The 18332-nt window shown below is 40.0% G+C and overlaps 2 protein-coding genes across 9 annotated transcripts; one reads left to right on the top strand and one right to left on the bottom strand.

Moving 5' to 3' along the window:
- Positions 1 to 39: 39 nt before the first annotated feature.
- On the bottom strand, positions 40 to 2764 carry lrrc51 (leucine rich repeat containing 51). 2 transcript variants are annotated; one of them, XM_046388775.1, is made up of 6 exons: positions 2715 to 2764; positions 2485 to 2563; positions 2130 to 2208; positions 1414 to 1619; positions 1108 to 1256; positions 40 to 482 (listed from the first exon to the last, which is right to left on the bottom strand). In XM_046388775.1, exons 3-6 carry the CDS (start codon positions 2179 to 2181, stop codon positions 347 to 349), a joined length of 543 nt encoding a protein of 180 aa, XP_046244731.1. In that variant the 5' UTR covers positions 2182 to 2208; positions 2485 to 2563; positions 2715 to 2764; the 3' UTR covers positions 40 to 346. The 2 variants fall into 2 exon arrangements, with proteins under 2 accessions (XP_046244731.1, XP_046244732.1); XM_046388776.1 differs by lacking the exon at positions 2715 to 2764 and having other exon boundaries at positions 314 to 448; positions 2485 to 2705.
- A 307-nt stretch (positions 2765 to 3071) lies between these two features.
- numa1 (nuclear mitotic apparatus protein 1) lies at positions 3072 to 17260 on the top strand. Of its 7 annotated transcripts, none has more exons than XM_046388786.1 (26): positions 3072 to 3230; positions 3538 to 3610; positions 3703 to 3788; positions 3966 to 4039; positions 4356 to 4444; positions 4528 to 4602; positions 4734 to 4827; positions 4922 to 5081; positions 5623 to 5762; positions 5995 to 6106; positions 6470 to 6587; positions 6822 to 6962; positions 7047 to 7160; positions 7281 to 10127; positions 10581 to 11177; positions 11456 to 11644; positions 11798 to 11988; positions 12466 to 12591; positions 12941 to 13046; positions 13439 to 13643; positions 14074 to 14210; positions 14401 to 14688; positions 15192 to 15293; positions 15416 to 15733; positions 16785 to 16819; positions 17047 to 17260. In XM_046388786.1, exons 2-26 carry the CDS (start codon positions 3572 to 3574, stop codon positions 17048 to 17050), a joined length of 6387 nt encoding a protein of 2128 aa, XP_046244742.1. In that variant the 5' UTR covers positions 3072 to 3230; positions 3538 to 3571; the 3' UTR covers positions 17051 to 17260. The 7 variants fall into 7 exon arrangements, with proteins under 7 accessions (XP_046244742.1, XP_046244741.1, XP_046244736.1 ...); XM_046388785.1 differs by having other exon boundaries at positions 7281 to 9233; positions 9687 to 11177; XM_046388780.1 differs by having other exon boundaries at positions 7281 to 11177.
- Positions 17261 to 18332: the final 1072 nt, after the last annotated feature.

Raw genomic sequence — 18332 nt, forward strand, 5'->3', positions numbered from 1 at the left:
ACTGGTATTTAACTTTGTCATAACAAGATAATCCATAGCAGTATTCACAGTATATTTTACAGTTTGTCAGAGTGTTTCTGGATCATCCAGTGACATATTAACGAATCCAATTCAGGTGACTTAAGTGTTGACTTCTTTTTGGACTATCCAAGACAAGAAGTGTTCATTTTGGTATATAAAAATGGACCAAACAACTGTTGAAAACACTGCTGATTTCACCACAGATGTATAGATAAACATAACAATACATTAAATAATTACAAGGTTGTCCATCAGCGAATTTGGAGCACAGTACAACTGGGTGAAACCATGATTTCAACACATTATGGTGGAGATGAACCAGCAGTCACTGGAGAGTGTCCTTGCTGCTTCTGCTGAGGTTGTTGCTGTGATGCCATATCTTTGCCATTACTCGCTCCTGGCGTGTGACAGCACTGAAGTCCATCGTCTTCAACCGAGGCAGAGCAAAAATAACATGATTCCTAAATGCACACAAACACATTCATGCATCAGGACTAAATAGTTTTTAAACATTTTGCATGTGTTCACATAAAAAATCTGCACTGAATGTTGAGGGGGTGTATACCTATGCAATCTGTGCACAGCTGACCTTATCTCTACCTTACTGGTGCTACACATATACTATAAAATAAGATATTTAATCATATTTAATAAAAAAGAGCTGTACTGATTCAAGAAAAATCATTTTATCGGAATAGACTTTTAACCCCCAGCCTCTCCTCCATTATCTGTGTGTAACTGGTGTTACTGTGCAGACTAGGATATGTACCGGTAATGTGAGCTTGATCTGCAGTGTAGCACCTGTTACAATGTTATGCATCTACATGCTTGCCAAGCATTCCTGTCTCTCATAGAGGAGCCACACGCATTCACAATGCGAATGCACTCGTAGCGTAAGAGTAATCCCTCACTCTGTTCTGACTTTGCATTTGGTTCTGTACTCAGCAATCCACCAGCACTTGCTAATTACTGCTGAGTGTTTATGCTCAACATGCTCATTCACCGTCAGTCTTTATGAAGAAGCACAAAACATTTCACAAGATGTGTGTGTGTGTGTGACTGTGTTTTTGGGTAAATCTGTTCCACCTGTATGCCTTGTTGGTTTCTATGACATTTCCATGCAGAGTGATGGTGTGTAGATGTGGTAGCACTCCCAGCTTGTCCACCTCTGACAGAATGAAAATGCTGTTGCCGTGAAGATACAACACACGCAGTTCAAGCAGATTGCACAAAACCTGGACCACAAGAACATACATATTTCTGGTTGTAAAGAATTTCCCCTTGGGGATACATAAAGGAATTCTGATTCTGATTTATTGTTATAACAAAGAAAGTCAGCCAAGCCACTGTTTAATTTAACATGCAAACAAGTCCCGGAGAGGGGAAGCGTACTTGATCTATGTGTGAGATTTTGTTGAAGGACAGGTCCAACCAGGTAAGCTGTGATGGCTCAGCCAGGAAGTGGCTAATAGGCTTCTGGAGGTCACGAAGGTCAGTAATGTTGTTGTTACTGAGACGCAGGGAGCGGCTTGGGTACTTCATCTCTGAATTTCTCTTTAAAGGTCGCAAACTGATCCTTGGCTCTTCTGTCCATGCCTCTGAGAACACGAACAAAATAAATACAGTCAATATTAAGTACTGCCTACTGTTTTTGTGTATATTTTATTCACATTGTTTAAAATTTTATTCACACTCTTTATTGCAACCTATAGTAATAAATAAAATGTATTGCTAAGCTAATTAAATATGACACACTGCAGTCATTCAGCTCCCAATCAGCTGAAAAAGGAATTTGTGGCAACAAAATGTGACTTATTATGCTGGTTCTGCATTCATTTGATAGATTTACTGTAGAGTAGAATAATACTGTACAAGTTCACTACAAACTATGTCCATAGATCTACTGTAAATTCCCTTTTGAGGTATACTAATCTTATGATTATTTTAAGTATATGTGGTATAAGGTAATTTGAAATCAGTACTGTAAAGGTGCAGTTAGTCCCTAATGATAATGTCAGTGGTAGTATGGGAAGTAGGCCATAATGTAAAGTACTGTAAGTAGAGAAGGAAAGGCCTTACAGGATATGATAGAGATTAAAGTGTACTACCTGCCAAACTGCTGATATGTTTAAAAGACAAATCCACTGGAGCTCCATACATATTGACACGACCGATAGATTCCCTCACCTGTGGGAGGACCGACGACAAAGTTTTAACCATCAAACATATACAATTTACCAACCCTTTTTGAAAACCATACAAAATCGTATACTAAATTTGTCTCCACTACCTATCATGTATCCAAACTCACTTTATACCATTCCGTTTCAATACCATATGAAACTATATTTTAATTAGATCTAATTATACATTTCTATTGTTTACAGCTACTCAAACCCATATTGCCCGATGTTTACTCACTGACACACCTCAATTAACTGTTGACAAATACAAAATACTTACCAATGAACTGAGGCAACCTGTAATAGCAATTAGCTTAAACCCGTGTTTCGGTCTAACGGTAGCCTAGCTAAACATACATCTGTTGAAGAGACAACAAACCGTTACCAAGGAAACGAACAGGTATGTTATGGGATTTGTAGTCAGACATTATCTGTCTGGGTTACAATTAGATTGCGCTTGACCACAAGTTTTTAACTCAATATGAACAACAGGTGAATTAAGCTCCTCACCATGCTACCTATTTTAAATGTGTGAATTTTAAGAAAACGCTTTGTGTGTGCGCGTGTGTGTGTTTGGGTAGGGGACGCTGTGTTGATTTCCAGAAATACCTTTACCTTTTCTGGTCTACGCCGAAATTCACCTGGGTTTGCGAGATCGGCATTGTGAAACCAATATTAAAATGGGGTTTGACACGCACACAATTTATTGAGAACATCAGGTGCAATTTGAACTTTAGAACTTTATTTTATTTTTAGCCACTCCCACCACCGAAACCGAGCACTCCGATGTAGATATCGAGCGCAACGCTGAATTGACTTCCGGCTTTTAAACCAATCAGCGTGGCGTTTCTTCTAATGCGTCCATTTGTTAAATCGGATTGGCTGGTTCAATCTTCAGCAGCCTATTTGAATTTTGTCTCGAGTCGTGTGGGGCTGTTTATTTCGTGGCAGTAACTAAAGAGCTGCATTTCTCTTCAAGGGATCAATAAATACGATACAGAAAAAAGTGGCCGAAGTATTTTTAAGGTAAGTCAATGCTTGGAAGTATCGTTTTTATTACCATTGATCTTTAAGATTTGGCACTTTACGTTTGCAGTAACGGTAGCTGTTGGCCTACGAATATAGGTTAACACTAATATTTCCTTAAATTAGAATTTTGTACGCAAATCCACAGTAATTTAGGAGGGCTTGTGGTAACTTGCTTATTTCACCGGTTTTCGATGAAAATGCGTTGACGGTAATGCGCGCAGCTAACTAGTCATTATGTGCTCCTTCGTTAGCTTCACAACCATAGCTGCATATGCCTGTTTAGGCTTCGTTTCTTCGCTTCCAGGTTGGAAACCCTTTGAGATAAAGGGTCGGCCAAGATGACGATGAACTTGGGTGTTAAGGCTCTTCTCAGCTGGGTAAGTTGAGTGTAACATTTGTTATCAAGTGTAAAGGTATATATAGTTCCTGTAAAGCCATTTAACTAACTTGTCAAACTGTCTTTTAACAGGTTAACAGTATAAAACTGTCTGACCGAGAAATAACTATCGACGATTTACAAGATGGGACAGTCTTAGTGAAAGTTGTTTATATGCTGTAAGTAGGATCAATGTGCTGAAACGTTTGGCCTGTGTAAACAAGGGCAAGTCAGTGACTGCTGAACTACATTTTAAACATGCTTTTCCTGTCAGGTGGTTCTTGAAACAACAGAGATGCTAATTAGTTAGAATAAACTTATTGTTTTGTTGCTGATTCATCCATGTCTTATTTCAGGCGAAAGGAACCCAACTCCTGTGTCAGTAATTCCATTGAGGATCGGTTGAAGCTTATTGCAGACTTTGTGGAAAGTAAGTTTCTCTGCTGTTTTAAAATATGTTTAGATATTGCTTTTTTTGAAGTGTGATTTTACTTCAGGTTATATGTTTACTAATAAGGTGTGATAAAGTCTCCGGTTTGAGCTAAGGCTCAAGTAGTAGCTCTTAGTAAGTTCTGAGATTAAGGGCGCTTTTCCAACTGTGTTGCACCTTTGCTGTTGGGTGTGGTCTGAATACTCTGTTGCACCTGTAACTGTGCCAGACTTTCTCTCTCTTATCGGCAGACGACAGATGCTGAACATTGCTGTCCTATGAGAATTATTCTATATCTGCCTGTTTTGTTTATTAGGGGATTGCAGATTTAGTGCAACCAAAGGCTCTTCATTGTCTTGGGACAACATAAGAGATGGCATCAACCTTACAGTCGATATTGCAAAGGTAAATGTAAATATATATATAATAAAAATGACAGCAAACGTATTCATAGACCCACTGTGACTCACTGTTTGTGATTTCACCAGGTACTTTTGTTGCTTGTATACCACGACATAATGAATGACCGTTGCACTGTGAACATGTTGGATTGTGATGTGGAGGTAAGGAGAGAAATTATTTTCTGATTTGCTTCCAGGTTTCTTGTGTCTGCCTCTGAGATGCACAACATTTCAGTCATCATGTGTTGTACTGTCTACCATTTAACTATATATCCCCGCTTTTTATTTGTTAGCGAGAGATAGCACACCTTACTGGTTCCTTTGTAATGGAGAGCGAGGGTTGTGTTTACCTGAGCAATGGACTGGATGCCTACTTGGCAAGGAGACGTAAGTCATAACTTTTTAAAAAACACTAGCATTCTGGTTTTAATTTGACATAAATTGTAAAATCTGTCAAATTGTATCTTTTCATGAATTTCAGATTTGCCTGTCGCATGTGACATGTTTGATCGATCAGCAACCACTTCTACTTCCAATGTGTCAACCATCTCCTCACTCTCAGATGATGACTCCCCTGTCTTCCACCGCAGACAGAAAATCACATTTGTGGATATGCAAACTGTGGCATCTTCCTCAGTCAGGTATCAGCGTAGCTTTGAATTTATCCAACACTGATAATATGATATTCATCAAACGTGAATAAGAAAATGACCAGTGTTAACCCAAACTTGCATAAAACATTATTTTAAATAAAGTAACATTATGATGTTTAAAAGAGAATTTTGTTTTCCTTTGTGTTATGGGATGATATTGAAACACTTTTTGAACCTCTTTACTAAATGTTTGCTGCTAATTAAACAGTTTCTGTCTCCACTGAAAGACCTTAAACCTGAAGAATAATATGTGAAAGCAGCTTTGTTTGTACTCTTTGTAACAAAAACCTGTAGTTTTTATATGAGAAAGCAGTTTAATCCATTATGCTTTGCTTAGCTTGCAGTAGTGGAGATTTTATTTTCACACTATAACAAAATTACTGACTTTGGAGGGTTGTGCATCATGGAAATAAACTTTGTCTAACAGGCATGTGATAGATATGTCACTCCATGTCCATTTATGTTTGCATGGCTATGAGGTGTTATTAGATAATTCCTTACATTGCGTGATCCGCTTTTATTTCCACAGCAAATCTCCTCTGCAGGATATCATGAACACACCTAAATTTCAGATGAGGAAGATGCAACGACAGATGATCAAGGAGAGGGACTACAGGGATGGGTTGGAGAGGGAGCTGGCCAGCAAGATTGCACTCATTGCACAGAAAGGTAAGTGTTTGTGTTTGGACAAAAGCATTGCCAGTTAGGTTGGTAAAAGAAATATGATAACTTTATGTATTTAGGTTTTTATGTTTCTTATGAGTAATGTTTAACAAATTTGAAGTGTTTGGTCAAAGTACAACTGAGAGTGAACGCTGGAGATAACTAATGTTTAGTTATCTGTGCATAATGCTATTATCTGCTTTGTCATTTATGTAATTTTTCTCTTCACTTTTTTCAGAGACACACATTAACCAGTTACAGTACCGCCTAGATAAGCTGAAAGACGAGGAAGGTGATCGGGAGCAGCTTATCAGGGAACAAATCAATGAGCTTGAGACCAAGAACAACATGTAAGAACATGGCTCCAGAACCCCAGAACATAACTATGCAAATTTTAGGAGATTTTGATGGCTACTTGTTAATGCATGAGAGTCATTAGACTGCACTTTAAGTCTGTAAATGATATTCTACACGCTGTGACACCTCCCCCTGCTATCATTCACGGACCATTTTAAACTGAAACTAAAACGACCCGAGCTACTAGCCCATAAGTTACAAATTGTTATTTTGTTCAAACTACAAATAAATAACAAGTGAAGTTATACATTCAATGAGTCTTAGGTTATCAATGTACAAGAAATTTGTTTCATGCAAGAATTTGGTGGAGACGTGATGAAATAGACTGTGTCACTAACAGTTTTTTGGTGTCTTAGGTTACAAATACGTCTCGGTGAGACATTAAAAGAAAATAAAGATTACAAGAATAACTCCTCACTTATGGAGCGCAAAGTGGATGAGCTGACAGAAGAAAATGGTGTCCTCTCTTGCCAGGTAACTATATGATTTTCCTCTGTCTCAATCAATACCACTCCTGCAATTCTCTCATCCTTTAAGTTTCAACATCAGCAGACGTTTTCTGAAACAAAGTCATGTAAATATGCTGGTACTGTTAAGTCTTAGTGGATTCAGCACTAGTAGCAATCTTTTCACTTTGTAGAGTCAATGTTAATATCAAAACTTTCAATTAGTAGAAACTGTAAAGGCTTTCTTTGCATATTTTTGCAGATGAGAGCAGTGTGTTCACAGCTGGCCATCTTTGAGGCAGAAATTGGCACGCTGACAGAAAACCAAGCATCTACTCAGGAGGAGTGGAGGAGCAAAACGAGCCATTTAGAGTCTGAACTCAACCAAGCTACTGCTCAAAAGGTAGAAATATCCACACAACAGAACAGCTAGAATCTGAGTTCTACACAAATTGATTTAATGTAATATTCTTCTTTTTTTTCTCAGGAGTTGCTGACTGAACAAATTCAGATCCTCCAGGGAAAGATTTCCTGTTTGGAGGATGAATTAAGCAGGGCCTCTAGGGAAGAAGTAGGTGAGAACATGGGGCCTGTAATGGAGGTAAGTCCATAAAAGCTGGAAATTTTTACTAATCAAATATAAAGTCTGCATTTTCTACATTTGTCAAATTAACTCTTGGATTAGATGGTTAATAGTAGTCTTCTTTTCTTCAATTACCAGAGAGAAAGGTTTGAGTGTGAAATCATCAATTTGAAGAATGAGTTGGAGAGCACATTTTGCTCCTTGAAAAGGGCTGAGGAGGAGATTCAGGCCAAAACACAACAGCTGGCAGAGTATCAGGAAGAAATAATTCAACAGAAGGATCTCCTGAAGCAGCAGAAATCCCAAAGTGAAGAAATGATTCAAGCCAAGAATGCCATTTTAGACAAGTTGCAAAAGGAGATCATTGAGCAGAGATCAGTCCTTCAACAAGAGATCCAGGATCTGAAACTTCAACTTGAACACGTTGAGCAGCAAAAATCGGAGCAAATGTCCAGACTACAACAGCACATTGCTGCTTGTGAACAAGAAGTTGAAAAACTAAAGGAATCTAAGAAAGAAAAGGAAGACCTTCTCCGTGTGACTGATGAAAACGTGAAAGCTCTTGAGACAAAGTTATCTGCAGTCAGCTCTCTGTTGGCCGATAAAGACCAACAGATCAACAGTCTGAGAGAAGTTGTTGACATTCTTACACATGAAACCAAAATTAAAAAAAATGAAATTCAAGTCAAAGAGGAAATGCTTGCCAAGTTGCATCTGGAGAAGTCTAATGAACAAGAAATGTTTCAGAATGAAATCCAGATCTTAACAATTCAAGTGGAAGACCTTAGCTCGTCTCTCAAACAGGCTGAGCAGGAAATTCAACTTAAGCAAGACCTACTGGCTAAAACCCAAAAAGAGAATATCCAACAAAGGGAGGCACTCCAGCAACAGATTGTGACCTGTGAAGAGGAGGTTCGGAAATTAAATAAAGAAATGCAGGTGAAAAACGAGCAGCTCGTTGTTTTAAAGAGTGACAGCTCTCAACAGTCTGAATTGCTGGAGCAAGAGATAAAAAGTCTGAAAGGTCAACTAGAAGGTCTGAATGACTCTCTCAGAAAGGCTGAGGAACAAGTTCAGGCTCAGGAGGTCATGCTTACAAAGCATGAGCAGGAGAGTGCTCATCAGACAGAGCTCCTGAGGCAACAACTGTCTGCTTCTGAAGAGAGGGTAAAGAGCATGAGGGAGGAGATCCAGGCCAAAGAGGCACAGATGAATATGTTGAAAAACCAAAGTTCAGAGCAGTCAGAAATACTACACAAAGAGATCCTGGATTTAAAGGAACATGTTGAGCATCTTAGTTCCTCACTGAGGAGTGCTAAAGAGAATCAGCAATCCAAGGAAAATCTGTTTGCTGATCAACTTCAACAGAACACTAGGGATATAGAGGCCCTTGAGACACAGATGGTATCATCTCAAGATGAGGTGAAGAGGCTAAATGCAGAGATTCATGCAAAGGAAGAGCAGTTACGTCTGCTGAAGACTGAGACTTCCACACACTCTGAATTGCTACAGCAGGAGATTGAAAGTCTGAATAAACAAATCAAAAGTATGAGTAGTTCTCTTGAGATTGTCAAGGACCAGGTACAAGCCAAAGAAGACTTGTTGGCCAAGCAGGAGAAGGAGAGCAGTTTGCTGACAGAAGAACTTAGAAAGCACAGTGTAGTTCTTGAGGAGGACATTAATCGACTGAGGGAGGAGATCCAAACTAAAGAGGCCGAGGTAAACAAGTTAAAGACTGAAAAATGCAAGGAGTCGGAAATGCTACAGAATGAGATCAAAACTCTAAGGGACCAAGTTCAAAGTTTGAATGAATCCCTGACTACTACAACAGAGCAGGTTCAGACTAAAGAAAACATGTTGAGTCAGAGGGAAAGGGAGATTTCTCAGGAAAATGATCGATTTCAAAACCTGATAAGAAACTCTGAAGATGAGATAAGAGAGCTTAGAAATCAGATCCAGGCTAAAGATGAACAGCTAGTCACACTTAAGAAAGAGAGCTCCATACATTCTGACTTGCTACAGCAAGATATCGAATCTCTGAAGACCCAGCTAGCTAATATGAGTAACTCTCTCACAGAGGCTGAGCAGAAGGTTCAGACTCAGCTTGTTATGCTCACCAAACAGGAGCAGGAAAGTGTTCATCAGAAGGAGCTCCTGCAGCAACAACTGTCAGCTTCTGAGGACGAGATTAAGAGGTTGAAAGACCATATCCAAGCTAAAGAGGAACAGATGATGATGCTAAAGACTGACGGTTCAGAGCAGTTGAATGCCCTTCATCAAGAAATCCAAAGTTTAAAGACACAAGTGGAGACTCTTGGCTCCTCTCTCAGGAAAGCTCAGGAGGATATGCAGTCCAAGGAAGATCTGTTGGCTCAACACAAAGAAGAGAATACTCAACAGAGGGAGGCACTCCAAAGCCTACGGGAGAGAGTCAAACAAGTGGAGGTTCTGCAGACACAGATTAAATCACATGAAGAGGAGATTCAAAAGCTAAAAGATTCTCAGAGTGACAAAGAATGTCTCCTTCTCAAGGCTGAGGAGAAGGTTCAGACTCAGCTTGTTATGCTCACCCAACAGGAGCAGGAAAGTGTTCATCAGAAGGAGCTCCTGCAGCAACAACTGTCAGCTTCTGAGGACGAGATTAAGAGATTGAAAGAGCAGATCCAAGCTAAAGAGGAACAGATGATGATGCTAAAGACTGACGGTTCAGAGCAGTTGAATGCCCTTCATCAAGAAATCCGAAGTTTAAAGACACAAGTGGAGACTCTTGGCTCCTCTCTCAGGAAAGCTCAGGAGGATATGCAGTCCAAGGAAGATCTGTTGGCTCAACACAAAGAAGAGAATACTCAACAGAGGGAGGCACTCCAAAGCCTACGGGAGAGAGTCAAACAAGTGGAGGTTCTGCAGACACAGATTAAATCACATGAAGAGGAGATTCAAAAGCTAAAAGATTCTCAGAGTGACAAAGAATGTCTCCTTGTCAAGGCCGAGGAGAAGGTTCAGACTCAGCTTGTTATGCTCACCCAACAGGAGCAGGAAAGTGTTCATCAGAAGGAGCTCCTGCAGCAACAACTGTCAGCTTCTGAGGACGAGATTAAGAGATTGAAAGAGCAGATCCAAGATAAAGAGGAACAGATGATGATGCTAAAGACTGACGGTTCAGAGCAGTTGAATGCCCTTCATCAAGAAATCCAAAGTTTAAAGACACAAGTGGAGACTCTTGGCTCCTCTCTCAGGAAAGCTCAGGAGGATATGCAGTCCAAGGAAGATCTGTTGGCTCAACACAAAGAAGAGAATACTCAACAGAGGGAGGCACTCCAAAGCCTACGGGAGAGAGTCAAACAAGTGGAGGTTCTGCAGACACAGATTAAATCACATGAAGAGGAGATTCAAAAGCTAAAAGATTCTCGGAGTGACAAAGAATGTCTCCTTCTCAAGGCTGAGGAAAAGCTTCAGACCCTCCAGACTGAGCTGTCTGCCGTAAACAAACTCATGGCTGATAAAGACCAAAACCTTAACGCTCTCAGAGAGGATGTTGCTGCCAAAAAGCAAAAGGCAAAAGAGGAAGCTGCAGCCAATGAAAAGATATTGGCTGAGATGAAGGAGGAGAGCTCCAAACAGATAGATGTTCTTCAACATCAGATCCAGGATCTGAAAGGGGAGGTTGACACAATTCATCAGCACCTTCTGGCTAAAGAGCAAGTGTTACTGAAAACTCAGCGGGAGTCTGCTCAGCAGATAGACCTTCTCCAGCAACAGCTTGTCTCAGTAAATGCAGAGAGACAAGCTGCACAAGAGTTGCAGGTTGCTGCTCTTAGGGAAAATGAGGCTCTTGTTCAAGAAAAAGAAGTTCTGATGGCCAGGATACTCCAGGCGGAAAAGAATCAGAAAACTCTGGAGAAACAACTTGAAGTCTTGGTTGTTGAGAAGGACAGACTTGCTCAAGCTAAGCAGACTACAGAGAGGGAGAACATGACCTCCCTGTTGGAGCAGCTCTCAGCTAAATCGGAGGCTGCAGAACATTACAAAGCACAGGTTGGTGTGACCACAAACAGTCCCTGAAGAACAAAACACAATTCACACACTAATATTATGACTGTACATAGAAAATTTGTTTCCAGTCAAAAAAAGATTAATTAGGATCTTTACCTTTTCATTTGTTACTTATTAACCAGCATCATCAATTACTTTTGTTCCTTCACTGCAGCTTCATGTGCATACCTGGTTGGTTTAGCCTGTTTGGTCAGATGAGTAGTTTGGAATAAGAGATTAATACTAATACATTCTCGCATATATTTTTTGTAATGTCACAGATGGAGAAGGCAGTGAGTCATTATAATAGCAAGAAGCAGCTTCTCCAGGAGAGCCAAGAGGAGGTTGCAGAACTGAAGCATTCCCTAAAGTCTGTTACCATGGAGAATGCAATGCTTCAGATGGATTTAGACAAGGTCCATGCCAATGAGAAAAGTCTTATGAACAAGGTGGCTAGTTTGGAGGCACAGGTTGGTATCATATTTTGAAGTATGAGGATAACTTAACAGAGTGTTCATGAACACGCATGCTTATTAAGATGACACTGAAACGCTGTCTTTTCAGTTACTGTAGAAAAACATAGCATTTCACCCTGATCTGCATCACTGTCTGTTTCCCTTTAGCTGGCCTTGGCTGACCGTAACCTGCGGTTACAGAATAAGTTTCATGGTAATGAAAGAAGTGTAACAGAGTCGGGTTACTTTGAGGTTCCTAAAGCACACTCTAGTGCTCACACTAGAGCTCAAGTGAAAAGGACCATGAGCTCTGACAGCCTGGACCAGAGCTCTCTGGAAGACTCCCTGAACACTACAAGGTAATACACCTCATCTTAAATAAGTAGTATGGATTTTTTTAGGCCTGCACATATTTAATTATATAATTTAAAGAAAATTGAGAATGTTGTATGGAGTATGACTGTGTGACAGCTGTCAAAAAGGCTGCATGCCACTGTGAATGAGTAATAACATTGTTTACCAGTTTATATTTATTTATATGTGTTATTTTTACCTTTTTGCCACATATGCCTTCAATATGTATCTGAAGTGTAGTGTTGGGGTTTGAAACTGATCAAAATGTTGACATTTTTCTAGAGCTTTTCATCCCAAACTGCTCCAGCTACAATAACAATTAAAATCGTATTGAATTAAGAAGAAACAAAAATTTCAGCTTTGATTTTGAACTATATAGATTAAATTGATGTGATATCTTCCATCACATCAAATCACACAGAGGCATGTGAGGAATCTGTTATGATTGTAATCTCGCACAATGTTGTCTCTTAATTTGGCAGGAAGCTTTCAGCGCCTGATGAATCAAGCACACCCCTTGTTCGCAGTTCAGAGCGCTTGGCAGCAAAACATCGGGGTCTACAGGCTGAGTCGCTGGAGACCCTTTACTTCACACCTATAAGCAACCGGTATGTCACAGTTGTTAGTTTTTCACAGAATAGCCACTTTCAGTACTGGGTGTAGTGGAGTTGCCCAGAATTTATTGTCAGTATACAGAATATTGAAGCTTTACTCAGCCTTCTTTGCCCTACAGTACATTGTGAACATGGTTGTCACAATACTCAGATTTTAAACCTGATACAATAACTGGAATAAAATAAATATACTCTACATTTCTTACCACTGTACCACAGCAGAAAGAAAATATCAGATGTCGTATTGTTTCAAACACGTGGCAAAACTATCAGTGAACTGAAATCAGTTATTTCTCCCTACTCCAACTCTTATTAAGTCTCTTCCTTCTTTTTCTTCACATAGGGCCGGTAAAGAGCACAAAATGGCACTTGATTCAACACAGAAAAATCCAACTTCGTCCGTCAAGCGGCGCAGGACTACACAGGTTATTAACATCACCATGACCAAGGTGGAGGAAACCCACACTCTTATTCCATGTTTTGCATGTTCACAGTAACATACACTATTGCATAATCACTGTAAGTTTAATAATCGCAGTTGTTTTTGTCTGGCTGTTTCTCAAATATTGACATGATGATGAAGTTCAAATTCTTTATGCACTTTCAGGGTTCAGCTTGGTCTTTAAATAAATGAAGAATGCAGTAAATAGTACTTGTTATCTTTGACTTGGACACAGCTAATTTAACCGTAACCCTAAGGCTTTGTTCACCTTTCACGTTGGAAGCACTGCTCTCAGTATGCTCATTTGTGTAAAAATGCATTCAAACGGCTGAACTTGTCCTTTCAAAATATCTCCACACTTATTGTAGCTGTAACTGATCGTTAAGCTCTGATCTCCAGAAAACCCCAGGTGGTGGCAGTGGTGAAGGTGATGAGACCTTCTACAGTCTGGTCTCAGCTCGCTCCCATCCAAACCTCTCCAGTGCCCAGTGTGCACGACCCATGTCTATGGAACTGTTTGACACACCTGCCAGAAAGAGCAGCAGTGCCAGTGACCAGCTCATCGGCCTTCCAGGGTTCAGACGGAGTACAGTCCATTCACAGCGTAAGTAGACAACCTGGCTTTCTCACATGGGGGGTTGTATTGAAGGGTGAGAAATCATGTGAGAGGTTGGGTAGGGCTGAAACAAAGTTAATGTTTTTAGCCTTCTCGATTGCATGTGGGTGCCATGGCACAAAGATTGCAACTGGGGTTGGGCTGTTGTCGCGTTTTTAAATCGTTCATTTGAGGATAAACCAAGCCGCTAATAGGCGCTGCAATTGCAGATTGGCTGCGGGTTTCGCTGCATGTAATTTGCTGGGTGTTGCATGTGTGTTCAACCTCTTGGTTGAAGCTACATCAACCCTTCTCTCTAACGGTTAAAGCTATAAACATGAAAATGACGATTACTAACACAAACCAACACGTCCTTAGTCAACAACTAAGATTTTTTTCAAAGCATTAGCGAACTTTTCTACATCTGTCTCGTCCACAGCAACGAGTACATTCTGCGTTGGGGAAGAGAATGAACCAGAAGGTGCACCTGAAGACTGGATGAGAATTGCTGAGCTCCAGGCCAGGAACAAGGCCTGCCTTCCTCATCTAAAGAGCAGCTACCCTGTGGAGTCTGATGTTAGTAGAGAAGGACACTTATGCACACACTCTGAAGCATACAGTTGTACATACAAATTGAAGATCTCCCCAATTGGTAATCACAGTGATGCATATGGAAAGTCTGAGTAATGCTCAGGAGTTCCTTGCCCGAGACACTTTGCCATTTGTTAGTTTTATGAAATCCTTCGCTCTCTCTCTGTTCCTCTAGACCGGCTGTGGCAGTGCATTCCTTTACACAGACGAGGAACTCCGTACGGGTGACCCATCGGACACAATCCGTCGGGCGTCCATGATCCCCGGGCAGCTGCAAGACTCTCTCACCTCCCATCGGCTCTCCCTCATGATGGGACACTTAGGTACCACAACTCGTTCTCATCGTCTGTCCCTGATGCCGGGCCAGCTGCCATCAAAAGCTGTTAGCTCCTCTCAGCTGAGAAGCCCAAAGGCTGCAAAGCGAGCTTCATCTACATTGTCTGTACATCAAACTTCGCCTGAGGTTGGTTTGATTTGTTTTGTTTTGTTTTGTTTTGTTGTGTTACTTAATGCATGAGCTAGTCGATAAATGTTTTTTGTTTTTTTTTAATGCAATTTAATGAATTTTTGACTCAATATTTTTACCTCAGTTTCAATGTCTTCCTTAAATTTATTTTTATTTAATTTATATTTATTTATAATGTTATAATGTATGAGAATCTAATTAATTAAATTTACTGTTAAAGTTCCCCATACTTGCTGTTGCTATTGCTCAACTGTATCCTGTCATGTGTTTGTCACTAACCTAACAAAAACTGAGTGATAAATGTTAAAAAGGACTATGCTGACTTGATTTTTCCATATCATTCTCCAGAAGTGTTCAGGCTTTTATTGGTTGTGCATTATTTGCTTATTCCACTGGTAATCTCACATTTACTTTTTGCTCACAATCACTGGACAGTCACAAAGTTACACAAATGTAATGAAAACAAATGACCACAAGCCTTTTTCCCCTCCATCTGACAGAAAAAGGTGAAGGCCAGCTGCTTCCCTCGTCCACTCACTCCCAAAAACAAGAATGTCATCAGTGGATCTTCCAGCTCTCAGCTTCGTCCTGCTCCCAGTCCAGTGAGTGTAACACATGTACAGACCTGTGAATGAAAACAGGCAACAACATTGTTTTATTCATATTTTCTTGGAATACAATCGTGTATGTTATGGATGCATGTTTCACTTTATCATCCTCTCAGGCTGAGCGGAGGCAGTCCATGATGTTCACTATTGACAACACCCCTAAAAACAGCAACTACTTAAAGAAAGGGCTGAACAAACTACGCAGTTCTACCCGAAAATCTCCAGGCAAAAGTTCAAAGAAGTCGCCCGCTCAGACATCGGCGCGCAAGTGCCAGGAAAACGTGCCATCAAAAAATCCTCATGCAGGAGTGAGACGAGCAGGCAGAATTGGCAGCTCTAAGTCACCCCAGGTGGGAACTAAAGGACAAAGGATCTCTCCACGAGCCACCAGCAGGACTGCAAAGTCTCCTGGACTGACTGCCAGTGCTCGCAAGGTGAACTCACACATAGACAAATCTGTTCAGGGTTTAAGGGGCAACACTTAAATGATCATTTTTATGTTACGTGTGGAGTCTTCTGTCTGCACTTCATTTGTCCATGCCTGCTGCTTGTTGTGTTATGGCAAGGGTGGCAGCAGCAGGTATGACATTGTTGTTAATAGTCTGCTCTGTTTACAATTCTTTCTGCGGTCGTGGTGGTTTGTCGCATATTCCATCAAAGTTGGTGTGAGCAGCATGTGCTTTTTTGCATAGTGAACACATTTGTGTTTTACATTCAGTATTCCTCGCTAAAACACACTAGCTGCATTTACTTCAACAGTTTCATGAATATTTTCAAACCTCCACCCTTTACATTGCTTGTTGTTACTTTAGGGTACATGTACTGCCCTCTGCTGTCAGCAGACGTGTGATTCATGTCACCATTCGCGTGTGTGAATGGAACATCAAACAATTTTGCAGCTGTGCTAAACATACTCCATTTAAAATAAATAAATAAATAAAAACAACAACAAAAAAAACCCAGTGAAAACATTCATGTAATTTATAAATTACATGAATAAACTTGCTTACAGTACTTACCTTCACAGTCGCAGACATCTTTCTTTATTTTCCTAAATTGTGTTTTTTGTGGATGCCAGGGACTACATTCATTTTAAGAATGGTTGTACTCTGATAGCATGGACATTTTGACTTGTCCCACAGGTTTAACAGCTGCATTCTACTAATGTGCACCAATCCACAGGTGTGCTTTTCCTGCAGTGGACCTGGTCTTATTGTTGAGCTGCAGTTTTTTTCATGTTTCTGATTATTTCCCTCCCCATTTACCCATACAATGTGGACAAAGCGATAGAATGCCTCATTATAATGTAGTCTAACACAACGCCACTAACTACAGACTCAGAAATGACTGTAGAGTTAAATCAACACAACCCAACACAGGATTTATTGCAGTGCTGTTGCATTACATTGTGTTAAACTCTATAAGAGTGTGTGATGGTGTCCAGTCATTGCATCTCAATAACTGCTAAATCTGAACACTTTTCAGAAGCATGTGTCTGTGAAAGGAGAAAGTCTTGAAAGGTTAATATTATTCAATTAATTTTATTTCAGTAAATTGGGGTTTGGTCCTCACATTATGGCATAATAACTCACGGTGTGTTCATATCACACATGCCCACACTTCTCTGTCATACATCACACACACTAGCACCACTTGATGTCAGCTTTTACTAAATGTCACAAAATGTTAAGATTGAAATGTGTTTCTCTGCTGGCCTTGGTTAATCACTTTTTTTTTAATCCCACAGGTGATAAGCAGGATGAAGGTGTGATGACCAATTCCCAGCTTTGTTCTACATCATTATACTGTTTTTTTTAATTTTTTTTTTGTCTTCTTATTACAAATTGAATTTTAATCTTATTGTTGTCCTTCAGGACTTTTTACAATCTCAATCTCCCTTTATTTCTCTATTTTCCTTGTATTATATTTACACGTTTGTCAATAAACAGATTCAAATGATATATTGGGTGAAAGCTTCCTTGTTGAGCCCTGAACCAACTGTCCAAATTTGTGGCTCCGAATGCAGCTTTTGAATAAGACCAGGAAATCTTGAGAGACCTTCACCTCATGTTTAGGACACAGTTCAGATTTTATAGTTTGCATCTTGGTCTCCCGTGGCGTTCAACTTTGAACTTTGAACATTTTAAACACTTTGGTGTTTAAAATAACACCAAAGTGGATCATGTATTTGACGGACATGCTGCAAAAAACCTGAAAATCCAACCTGAAAGAAATAAAAGACATAGAACAAAAGGTAGGAAATTTAATATCTTCGGAAACCCCAACAAAAACCACATCTCAAATTGAACAACTTTTAAAGGATTATTTTAAGCTCTGTGATGATGTTGCTGGTGCTCATTTTTTGTTCTTGGAAATACCTATGCCTGAAGAGGAATATAAAAAGCAACAATGGGTATTGGTATGAAAAGAAATGTCAAGGTCAAGAAAAATTCAAACAACGCAAGACTGGGCCCTGGGCGGCCGCCCAATTCGCCCATATGAGAAACTGCTACTGTGGGCAAGAACCGTTTGGACTCACGGTGCATCTTACATTATTTATCGAGCTCGTTTTTCTGCTTATAATGTGTATTTTAAGTCTTGTTTCATCAAATCTTGAATACCAGATGTGGCAGGTAGAGTGTTGCTCCACCTCCACCCCCAATTGTCCCACTGATTTTATTCTCACCGCCAATTTGCAGCGAAAATCCCAACTGAGTGGAAGTCTCCACTTTTGGAACATGAGCAATATGCAGAAAAGTACGGGATCACTGGGAATTTAGACAGTTTCACGGTCCACAGTGTGTTAAACAATAATGTCTGCAGTCTTGCATGATTTGACATGAATGGTGTTTCAATCGGGACAGCTGGAGCTGCAACAAATGTCAAATAGAAGAAGAAGTGTTTTTAAAGCCTTGAAATCATTTTTCATGTTCCAAGTGCTGCAACTGCTGAATTATTGCTGACAGACCTTCAGTATTTGGTGACATGTAATGTTGACATGAGTCAGAAAAGATATGCATTTGAATTTTTGAG

The sequence above is a fragment of the Scatophagus argus genome, chromosome 5, assembly GCF_020382885.2.
Source record: "Scatophagus argus isolate fScaArg1 chromosome 5, fScaArg1.pri, whole genome shotgun sequence".
In the NCBI taxonomy this organism is placed as follows: domain Eukaryota; kingdom Metazoa; phylum Chordata; class Actinopteri; family Scatophagidae; genus Scatophagus; species Scatophagus argus.

What these genes read in the sequence shown, in the direction of transcription:
- lrrc51 (XM_046388775.1), bottom strand. Translation starts at nt 2,181, where the DNA reads ATGTATGGAGCTCCAGTGGATTTGTCTTTTAAACATATCAGCAGTTTG. An exon ending in ACATATCAGCAGTTTGGCAG is followed by an intron (nt 1,620 to 2,129) that starts GTAGTACACTTT and finishes TCGTGTTCTCAG; the next exon opens with AGGCATGGACAGAAGAGCCA. An exon ending in AAATCTCACACATAGATCAA is followed by an intron (nt 1,257 to 1,413) that starts GTACGCTTCCCC and finishes CTTGTGGTCCAG; the next exon opens with GTTTTGTGCAATCTGCTTGA.
- numa1 (XM_046388780.1), top strand. Translation starts at nt 3,572, where the DNA reads ATGACGATGAACTTGGGTGTTAAGGCTCTTCTCAGCTGG. An exon ending in TTAAGGCTCTTCTCAGCTGG is followed by an intron (nt 3,611 to 3,702) that starts GTAAGTTGAGTG and finishes GTCTTTTAACAG; the next exon opens with GTTAACAGTATAAAACTGTC. An exon ending in TGGCTAGTTTGGAGGCACAG is followed by an intron (nt 11,645 to 11,797) that starts GTTGGTATCATA and finishes GTTTCCCTTTAG; the next exon opens with CTGGCCTTGGCTGACCGTAA.